Source organism: Phallusia mammillata, chromosome 3 (assembly GCF_965637545.1).
Source record: "Phallusia mammillata chromosome 3, kaPhaMamm4.hap1.1, whole genome shotgun sequence".
Taxonomy (NCBI): Eukaryota; Metazoa; Chordata; class Ascidiacea; order Phlebobranchia; family Ascidiidae; genus Phallusia; species Phallusia mammillata.
The window spans coordinates 5,510,662-5,521,513 of NC_137254.1; the positions used below are offsets into that span (position 1 = coordinate 5,510,662).

The window sequence follows — 10,852 nt, forward strand, 5'->3', positions numbered from 1 at the left end:
CCGTTGCCTGCCTCGTATGCTGCACATGTCAGCTTGATCCCAGTTATGAATTTATGTTCATCTTAACTTATATAATCATTTAAGTATGAATTTGTTACTTCGTTTTTGCAATAACTTTGGTTTCATTTCTAGTTGCAGACAGAAACAACGTATCGTTGCAAAAAAACGAAGACCATGGCATCTGACCCGGTAAGTCAAAAACATCAATCAAAAATTGAAGACCCATTAAGCCAAAAGTAGTTATACCACTAAAATATAAGTTCAAAAATAATATTATACCACTAAACTTTTAGTAGTTGCACAAAGATTGGCCGAAATGGTGCACCATTTAAGATTTGAGCCACTAACCCTATTGCTGAAGCCGACAGACATTCGGACTAATACAATTTCTGTTAGTAAGTTAGTTAAAATCATGAAAATTAGTTTGATATTAAGGTTAAGAATGTGTCTGGAAAAGAATCAAAGATATTTCAAAGGGTTTCAGTGCGAAAATGGTTATAGAACTTCATCATATGTCCGCTGCACATAACTTATTTGTTTAAATTGGCAGAACGTTATAGTAATTATAGTTTAAGGGGCCTAACTAGATTCACCCATTTCCTAACTTATTTCTGTTTTCTTTCCTAACTTATTTCTGAATTTTCTATTACGTTATTTTAACCGATTTTTTTTAATATTTTTGATCGATTTTTATTTTCATAGATTTTCTATTTTTTTTGCTTAATACTGATCTGCCTTCATATTTTGTCAGGAAAACTCATGGTTTGCAGTGTTCGTGTTATTGGCAAGCACCCCTTTGGGATTTTTCACAGTCGGTTTTCACTTCACAGCAATGGGACCCCTAATACCAGCTCTGCAGTCAATGTACAACACAACATACGTGGTATGTGGTATCAAAAGTTATTGTGTTGAGCTAGCATGGGCCTAGAAGGTTGCACTATTATTAAGATAACATGGTGGTTACAAAGTTGTATTTGCTTTTACTGCTTGGGTCTGCCGAAAAATATTTGTGAAGAACATGTTTAAATACAATGCAAAAAAGTGCATTAAATGATGTTGGACTAGCGCATTGCCTTCAAAATATGTCTAAGCTGTCTTTATTGTCCAAGCAGTGCTTTTAACCCTGTATAAAACGCACATAAATGGGGAATATGTTGTGGTGCCTTTGTTTAATCTCTCAAGTATTAAAGCAAGCCTTTGGGTATGATTGAAAAATGGCCAAACTTGATACAAATGAAAATTCATATTCTCATTGTTTCCGACATTGACTTGTGTATTGCAGAGTCGTACAGGCGAAGCTATGCCAAATGAAACGTGGTTAATGCTTCTAACTCTTACGATGTCGTTTCTTATTGTTGGGGGATTCATTGGGGGAACAAGCAGCGGTCTTCTACTATCTTTGATGTCTGCAAAGCGATTATTACAGGTGTGCACTATTTATTTTTTTAGCAGTGGTGGATTCAATATAGATTTTCCGGCAAACTATTTAAATTAGAACACCAATGTTCATTTACTTTAACGTTAGTTTTTTGATTATTTATAACTTATGTTTGTTTCATATTACTTTGATTATTTTTGGTCCCAAAATACTTAAGTCTTCGATATTTTACTTTTAGGGAATATATTTTGATATTTATACGTGATTTTCCATTTAACAAGCTGCAACAAACAACTAGGTTATCCTAGGCTCTAGAGATACAGTTAGGAACTAACAGCCTTATGATTATGCAAGAAAATTTCCTTGTCCTTAATCCTTATTCGATGCCTAGCTGGGTTTAGAATTAATATCTTTAAATAAAAATAAATACACGAACAATTTATTGCTTCAGCTTTGTCACGTGTTTAACATCATCGGAATTCTCATCATGTCATTGGTTGGTGGGATCACGTGGTCTTATGAAGCGATGATAATTGGTCGGTTTTTGGCGGGAATGCCTCTCGGAGCATATTACGGTAAATTTTGTGTTATTTTTTTGACAGAAATGGAAGCCTACAGTGTAGTACTGTCGTCAACAATTTTGATATCGGATAAAAAGCAGTTTTTTTATGATTCAGTAGGAGTTGTTTTAAACACGTTTATTGGTCACAGCACACCAGGTCCATTGAAGGCACCATACCACATCAGCCGGTCACCAAGCATTCACCACCATATGGCAAGGCGTAGGCTAGAAAAATCTAGCCGGCGGTGGGATTCGAACCCACGACAAGAGTCTTTCTGGGACTTGCGCTCTATCAACTGAGCTACGCAGACTCAGTGGAGAAACCGCCGGTTGAATCAAAAGCACTGTTGCCTGCCTCGTATGCTGTACATGTCAGCTTAGCAGTAGGGGTCGCCAAATTGTATAGGCGCTTCAGGGCAGAACCCAGTTATGTTCATCTTAACTGAGTTTATTGGTCATAATAACTTGTTTGCACAAAAATATTTGTTTGTTTATTTGTATATAACAGTAAGGCATATAGCACAAAAAAATTTTCAGATTTTTGTTTGCATCTAATTACTGTTTATAAAAACTATTTATGTGTTCTGACTGTGCAAACAAAAAGCTTAAGACTAAAAGTTCCTCGTTTATGGTAATACGTTTTTTTTGGACACGAACAAACAGAGAAACGTTTTTTGCAAAGTTTTAACTGCAAAGTTTTTTGAACTTTTTGAACTTTTACTCTATAAAAACTACTGAATTTGACCTTTGTTTTTCTTGTAGCCATTCTACCAAGTATTACATCTGAATTGAGTGCACGAAAAAGTATTCCGGTTTGGCAAAGTTACGGTGGAATAGCGGTGGCGTTAGGATGCCTTCTTGGGCCATCATTCGGACATCCCAAGGTAAAGTTTATATTGATTTAACTAAAAGTTGTCGAATTCGTTTCAAATCACACTACTTCTTACTTCATTTTACAGTAGAAAGTTAGGGCTAGACAAGGGTCTAGAGCGGGGGCCGGCAACCTTTTAGGCAAAGCGTGCCAATTTACTTGTCATTTTTATGTGTTAATGACTTCGCCTGCCAACGTTTTTTTACATAATAGTGGTTCGTGATAGCAGATATCGATAATAAAGGGAAAGTAGAGTGTCATGTGTCTGTAAGGCCGAATTTTAAGACAATGGCATGATAAAAACTATAAACAAGAAGTGTAACAAGTTAAATTGTCACTTCAATATCATCACGCAAATCGGTTGGCAAGCCATATAAAAACCAGCCTCAAGATTGGCACTCATGTCAACCCCTGGTCTAGAATATCAACTAGGGTAAGTAGTGCATTGAAACATTTTGTAAAATGTTTGGTCATGTTTGGGGTTAGCTTAAAATATATATAAAGGGGAAATGACATTTCGTGTACATTTGAACCAAAAATTTTATTCTAACTAACTAACAAGACATAGTTAAAAGTCGCGCTTAGACTTTTGATTCGGAAAAATGAGTGTATTTTTTCAGGCCCTCGGTAACACTGAACTGTGGCCGTTTCTGATTGCTATCGGGGCCATTCCTTCTATCATTTACCTCGTGGCAAGCGTTTGGATTCCGGAGTCGCCATTTTACCTGATTAGGAATTCAAGGCCTGAAGAGGCTATGCAAGCTCTGAAGAAAATGAGAAGTGGAAGTGATGTAAATATAACGTTATTGGAATTCAATTTCTGTTATGTTATCGGCTATACCAGAATGCTTCACAAAAATGCAGAACTTTAACACCGACTAGTTAGTTTTTCCTTTTCTTCTTCTTTACATTAAAAAAAGTTGGGTTAGTGAAGGACTCGTGATAGTCAGGTCATACATGAGTTTTGTATTGTTTAATTTGTCCATTGAAAATTTTTTTAACAAATCTGAATGGTAAACCACCATATTGTGTACTTGTTGCTGTTTCGTTTTACTTCTTACTTCTAGTAAAATGTGTATTATACTTTGAGATCCAAATTTTTCCCAAAAAATCTCACAGAGATCGAAATTCTGTTTTTGCTTTTCAAATACCACAATACATACAAAACACGATCTAAAAGGTTTTATTCCTAAGTTCAAAAGATTTTTTTATAGACATTTCAAATATGGCTTTTTTATGTAGCCAATGCCAAAACAGCCTTATCTTTTACCAAATCAATCAATTCTAAAATAAACAAAAACCATACGCCAAACAAAATACATGAAGTTTATTGTTCGATCAACAAACGTAAATAATAATATTGCACATAAAAAAGTCACCGTTTGTAATTTTGAAGCGTATGGTACAGCTCAAAATAATACCCAGGTTTCTGTTGCATAGTAAGCAGCAACATTTACCCCTTTGCAACGCTTGAGTTGCTCCGTTGCGCCGCGCCGTTGCTCCTCTCCGTTGCTCCGCTGTAGCAACGCTGGCGCAACATTTACCTTCCAGGGAGATATTTGGACTTGTCAACGCTGGCGGAAACAAAGGACCTCCCGGGGAGTTACTAGGATCTTATTACATAAAACACAAAGACTTCCCAGGGAGGTCCTTGGACTTCTCACAAAACCCAAAGCCTAAATCGCAAGTTTGAATTAAATACAGATAATTCTTGTCTGCAAGGCTTTTAGTTAAGGGTTAGTAGTGTTTGAGATAGAGCTAAAAGCACAAGTCTATAATTTTGATCTCTTTTGTTGTGCTTTTTTATACACTGAAGATCTTCGACTTAGCGACGCATATTTGTTGTGTATACGATAGCTGACTGCTTTTAGCCTTAAAATAAACGTTTCCAAGTTTGTGAAATACAGTTGTTGTTTTTGTGAACAGGGCGACCGCAAAGCGGAAATGTACGCCATGGAAACAGAAATAAACAAATGCAGCAAATTGGTCGGGACAAGAGAATTGTTTACAACTAAACAATACAGGTGAAAAAGTTAATGCTAAACATATGTGACTTTCATTTTTTTTGAAAAGGCGACAATTTGTACTTTGAAACAAAATTTAAAAGCAACTTCATTATAAGCTGTGGGAACGTATTTGTTTGTGAAATTTGGCTGCCGCGTTATGAAAACATCTAAGTTACAAAACAATATATTCATTATATACGTGTCGTTTTGTACATGATCAAACAGCCTAAGTTTTGGGTTGGCATTTTAACAGCACACCCAGTATAATGGTAGATCACTTTATGACGGACCACGCCATAAAACATGTGTTCAATTTCAATTGAAACTTGTTTTGCAGAAACCAAACATTAACAGTGATGGCAGTTTACGCTGGTTTTATGTTAACTGGAGTTAACAACTTTGTGATCTACACTGATCTAGTTTTCCTGCAAGCCAACATTGCACCTGAAAATGTTACTTTCTGTACAATCGGAGTCAACGCATTGCAAGTGATTGGGGGAATTATTGGTGTAAGATTACAATGTTTATATATTATAATGTATGCTTGGCCTAATTGTTGTTAAAGATTTGGCTACAAAAATATTGTCGGTGTCATGTTCAAATATATTCGAAGGAAATTTGTACTGTTAAATAATGCACCATTAAATTAAAAATAGTCAAAACTGCTGAATAATTCTAGAGTTTTTTTTAAACGAATTTTTGACATTAACTATTATAAACGTCAGGTGTACAAAAACGACAAAGACATGCAATTGTTTGTTGCATGTAACGAAGATAGGAGCTTGTTGTGTTTAATACTGAATATGACAAAACAAGCTTTCCATTTTTGTTCAAGGCGCCTCTGTTAGTTAACGTTCCCAAAATACCTAAATTATGACCATAACATTGTTTCAATCTAAAATACATGTTGCAAAAACTGTACATTGTCTTTAATAGTAGCTTAGTGCTCAAGAGTTAAGAGTCAACTTTGTTACAAACATTTTACCAATTGTGAACAAAAAAGTAACGATTATGTTAAAATAATGTTGTTTCTAAAATTACCCTATGATCCCCTATCTGCAATTAGGTTGTACTCTTACATAAAAATAAGTTAAAATTTAAATTCTCCACTTTTTAGTCGAAACTGGTGGATCGTTTTGGAGGCTCAAAACTGAACAAGGGAGCAAACATAGTCATCATATTCACTCTTGCTGTATTCACATTTAGTCAAGGAGGTGCACACATTGCTCCAACTGTGATGCCATACATTGCTATTATCGCTGTTGCTATATTCATGGTTGCGTAAGTTAAAATTGTTTTAAATGTTATGTCTTACAAGACCATCGTAGTTTTATTTCATATAACTTATGTTGCCTTTCTCTCTAAGTCGGTCTTTCTCTCTAAGTTTAGTTCGTTACTAAACCACACAGTTCACTTCACTTACCAGTATTATTGAAATCTTAAAGTTGCTAAACACCTGTGTATTTTTAATCTTGTAACTTTAATCGCAAAACATTGCAAACAAGCCCTTATACAAAATAAGAAATGTACGAAAAATGCAAATTAATTGAGTAAAAAAACATTGGCGTTTTTGTAGCAGTAAAACGATAATCCACAAACAAATAATTTTGTATATTTATGCTCTTTAGTTATGACAAAATGCGGTACCAGGCGGTACCATACGATATTTAGTATCACCGGGCATAGTAGTTAAATGTATCCCTCAATATGTTTGTTATGTTCAGACTACATACTGTATTGCTTCTGGGCAGATTGTTTACAAATCCTTTTTAACCGATATTTTTTATTACATTAGTATTGTAGTATTACCATCAAAGGGATGCTTAAACGTTGATTAATCAAACCAGTGTACTTGTTAGTAACTTAAGAGGCCAAACAGAAAAAAATGGATTGCTTTAATCCCATTCATTTTAACAAATCACGTAACAACAACCAAGCACAGATGTACAAACAAGATTAGAAGTCTGTTACATTGGTAATCTCTTTTGTAATCGGACTTATTTAATTCACGTGTTGTTGCAGCTTCTTCGGTGGTTCAAATTTAGCAACTCTTGTCCTTCTTGGAGATTTAACGATTGAGCCTACACGTGCAACTGCTTTGGCTTACGGGTCTTTTGTTATGTGGACTCTATCTTGGTTCGTAGGCTTCATTCCGCCATATTTGCAGGTTAGTATTTATTAAAACCAATGGTTCTTGAACAATTCTAGCTTTCGACACACTAATAACCAAAAACTACTGTTAACGTGGCACTTTTTGCAGGCTGAAAGCCCTTATATTTTTTGTAATTTAGCATAAAGAGTAAGACCACTTGTGGTCAAAAAGGATCAAAATTAGGGTCAAAGGGGTTATCATGTAGGTTAAGCACAACCAATTCACTCTTGAGCCCTAAACACTTAAAATAAAAACTGCGCTTTGAATAAACAAACAGTCAGTATCTAGGAACAATCAGAACAGAAATGACCTAAAACATTTTGTCTTGTAAATACCATTTTATTGCAACGAGTTAACCATCTATGTTTCCACTGTAAGTGTGCGATTTTTATTACTATTTATTTACCTTACATAAGCGTACAAGTCGTTTTTTGTCAGGCTACTTTCAAGTTCGTTTCTAGTATTCATTAATTTCAAAGCCCTTGCCTGTTAAATTTAATACAAACGTACAAAATAGTTGTTTATTTAAGTTGGTTTTGGAACTGAAGTGAACGCAACAAAACGTTAGCATTAAACAGATATTAACCCTTAATCGTCTGCTACTCTATCATTAGGGAATACAAAAGTGTCTAAATTTTGATTTACAACAACGTTTTCATGGTGATTTTTAGTTTTTAGGTTTTTTTCAATTCTAACCCCAGCGTTGCTTAGGAATGAAACCCGTGGTTTAGAGAAGTAAATCTCCACGACTTTTTATTTTGCTTTGTCATTCTTACCCAGCAGAAAATGAATCTGACCAAACTTTAATCCGCCACCTCACAGTTGCGTTGATTAACAAGAATCCTCCGCCACAGAGTAACGCAGATTGTTCTTTAAAGTTTGTCTTTCTGTGTAATCTCCCTTGTAATCTGGAAGTTAATCCGGTGCAGCTATTTTAAAATAAGGTCTTTATATGCAAGAATTTCTTGTTTAGGTTTGAGTACATCCGCTTAAATCTGTCACATTTTGACTGCTTCACCCAGAACGTCGTGTGCCCGTGGTTTCTACAGTTACTGAAATTGTTTAGCGGCGGAGATTATTAATTTCAGTACAAACCATTTGTTTTCATTAAACTCGGTGGGTGGACAACGGCTTAATGCCTCACAAGTCCGTCGAGCTGCCGGTTTTATTGCAAGTGCATTGTACCATTATTTATTTGATTTTAATTTCAGTTTAACCCTATAGACTCAACTGGGTTGAACCAATGCCACTAAAGTTTCTTGCTCAGTGAAACACAAGCGACCGAGATAGGATTACTGTAGAACCCACAACATTGTGCACATAAGGCAGTTGCGCTAACCAGTCGGTCATCGTAGCAGCATTTGTGTAATATTTCAAACGTTTTCAAACTGGGATTTAAAGTCAAGTCATCATTGTTCAGGATGTAAGCACTGCTGAAATTGTTTACAACCGAGACAATATTAGCACTGACAACCTTAAGAAGCAACACGTCAAACTTTGTCTTTTGGGGCAATTACGAGGTGTTTTGAGGTCAAACGACTTACAAGAAATGAAATTCCTATTTTTTACCAAGAAAATATGAAAGTCACTAAATCGAAAAAAAGACCAATGGACCCTTTTTTAATATTAACAAACTTGTATTGTGGTAAAAATCGTTACATACCCACGAGTGGAAATTAGTTGTGGTACAAGGTTGATACCAAATCAAATCATAACGCCTAACTTATTAATGGCATTCTTATGTGGCAAAGACTTGGGTACAAAAATCTAGACTGCGGTGGGATTCGAACCCACGACAGGAAAATATCATTGAATCGATTTTTCGCGGGATTACCTCAGAGTCTGTATAGGTCGGTTGGCAGAGCCTGAGTCCCGGAAAAACTCCTGTCGTTGGTTCCAACCCCACTGCGTGCTAGATTTTCCACAAATGCTTGGTGCAACTTCAATGGGCCTGGCGTACTGCGAAATAATAAGTGTGTCGTGATCGCTGGTCTGTATAAACGTAATACATTTGTAAACAAAATACGGTTTAACTATAAAATTAGCAAGTGTTAATGTTGTAAAAGAGATATATGATCAGAATTACTCTTATCTATCACCATGGTCTTGATTTTCAAATACTTTGATTTCAGGTTGCACTTGGTGCATATTCGATGATGATATGGCTTGGGAGTTCCATTCTATTCTTGATTTTCCAAATCGTCTACCTGCCAGAAACTAAAGGAAAAACTCCTGATGAAATTCAATCTCATTTCAAGTGAATCAAAAAAGAAATTACAAATTCTCTTCTACTGATAAATACCGTTCCTTTACACCAGGGGTCACCAAACTTTTTTCACTGCGGGCCGGATAAGTTTAATAATAATTCGCGCGGGCCGGGTAGTTTACATGCCCCAGCGCCGTCTTTCCCAACTTAGCCCGCAAGGCGATTTTGATAGAAGCGCCAAGATATGGTCTTTCTATAATCCCATTAAAAATCTGGTGATGCGACTATTAAATTGTATAGTTAGTCTCATCTTACAAGCAATGCTTGTATATTACGTCACAAGTGACCCAAGAAAGCAATTGTTTGCGCACAATTGACACTTGTAGTCTTGTTTGTGACGTAACAAATTGGCTTTGGGTCAATCCTGGGCGTTGTAATCCCATAAAACAAGGTAATATCAATTCTACATATCGCGACAGGAAAACTTTCGTAAGAAGTAGATTATTTTTTAAATGTTGCAAAGTCATCAATGCGATTTGACAACCTAAAAAATGTGGTCGCGGGCCGGATGAAATGACCTCGCGGGCCGGATCCGGCCCGCGGGCCGTAGTTTGGTGACCCCTGCTTTACACCATTCAAAATTTTCCTTTTGTGCCAAATATTTGTGCTGTACATTCGGTACTTTTGTATTAGGTATCCAAGTCGCTGGTGTTAACATCTACAGGCTTTGCAATAAACTGATTTTTATCCTGAGAAAATGCAGTAAGTTGAAAGGTGTTAAACGTGCTATACCCGTTTATCGAATTTTTAAACAAATTGAAGGAAATGTTTTATTGCAGGGCCAGCGAAATATTTTAATCGTTTTTGTTTCTGGGCAGGTAGAATTGTTCTACCAACGACAAAAAGCGTGAGAATAACGCACTTCTCGATCGGTTAAAGTAATTTCCCGTATTTAATCGCTATTTTATATGTTTATTAAATATCAACCAGTACCTAGTTTCTTTAAAAAGTATTGCTTTTCTATCTATTGCTCTAGTGCAGGGGTCGGCAACCTTTTTTGCACTGCGGACCGGTTTTGAAACAAAATTTTCATCGCGGACCGGTCTTCAAAAAACTACAAATAAGTTATATAGTTATAAAAACGCTTAAATTAGTTTATCATCCCCGGGATACATGGGCAAAATGTTTTATAGCATTTAACCTGAAAAATTTTACGGCCCGGTAACGAACTCTTCGCGGACCGGCGGATTCCGACCACTGCTCTTGTGTATTTGCTAACTTGCAAGACTAAAAAGGCGTTTAAATAATACATAGTATAAACCACGCATATTGTAAGTTTTGCAATGTGTTACTGTAGTAAATGTTCGCTTGTGCAAAAATAGCTAAAATGAGTTTACCAGCTTCTTGCATGCGAACAGCGATATATGTGAAATAAACATTTTGTTAATTCAAAACAATGTGTGCTGTTTTACTTCATAAACGGATTGATACGTGTTTTGTCAATAACAACTTGAAGCGTCCGTAAAAGATCCTGTATTGTGTTCGAATCCCACCTCAAAGTTGGATTGTTTTAGCCAACGCTCTACTATATAAGAATGCTTAGTGCCTGGCTAATTCTGTGTGACGCCTTTAATGGGCCCTATGATTTATAAGTGTGAGTGATTGCTGATGCTTAAT

The 10,852-nt window shown here is 36.0% G+C and overlaps 1 protein-coding gene across 1 annotated transcript; it reads left to right on the forward strand.

Moving 5' to 3' along the window:
- Positions 1-174: 174 nt before the first annotated feature.
- On the forward strand, positions 175-10,526 carry LOC145219307 (solute carrier family 2, facilitated glucose transporter member 7-like). Its single transcript, XM_080086686.1, has 11 exons — positions 175-189; positions 752-883; positions 1,283-1,426; positions 1,830-1,953; positions 2,703-2,824; positions 3,432-3,602; positions 4,738-4,835; positions 5,155-5,326; positions 5,935-6,098; positions 6,840-6,984; positions 9,102-10,526. The coding sequence occupies exons 1-11, from the start codon at positions 175-177 to the stop codon at positions 9,228-9,230; spliced, it is 1,416 nt and encodes a 471-aa protein (XP_079942812.1). The 3' UTR covers positions 9,231-10,526.
- The last annotated feature ends 326 nt before the right edge of the window (positions 10,527-10,852 follow it).

What these genes read in the sequence shown, in the direction of transcription:
- LOC145219307 (XM_080086686.1), top strand. An exon ending in CTGCAAAGCGATTATTACAG is followed by an intron (nt 1,427 to 1,829) that starts GTGTGCACTATT and finishes TTATTGCTTCAG; the next exon opens with CTTTGTCACGTGTTTAACAT. An exon ending in GCCTCTCGGAGCATATTACG is followed by an intron (nt 1,954 to 2,702) that starts GTAAATTTTGTG and finishes TTTTTCTTGTAG; the next exon opens with CCATTCTACCAAGTATTACA.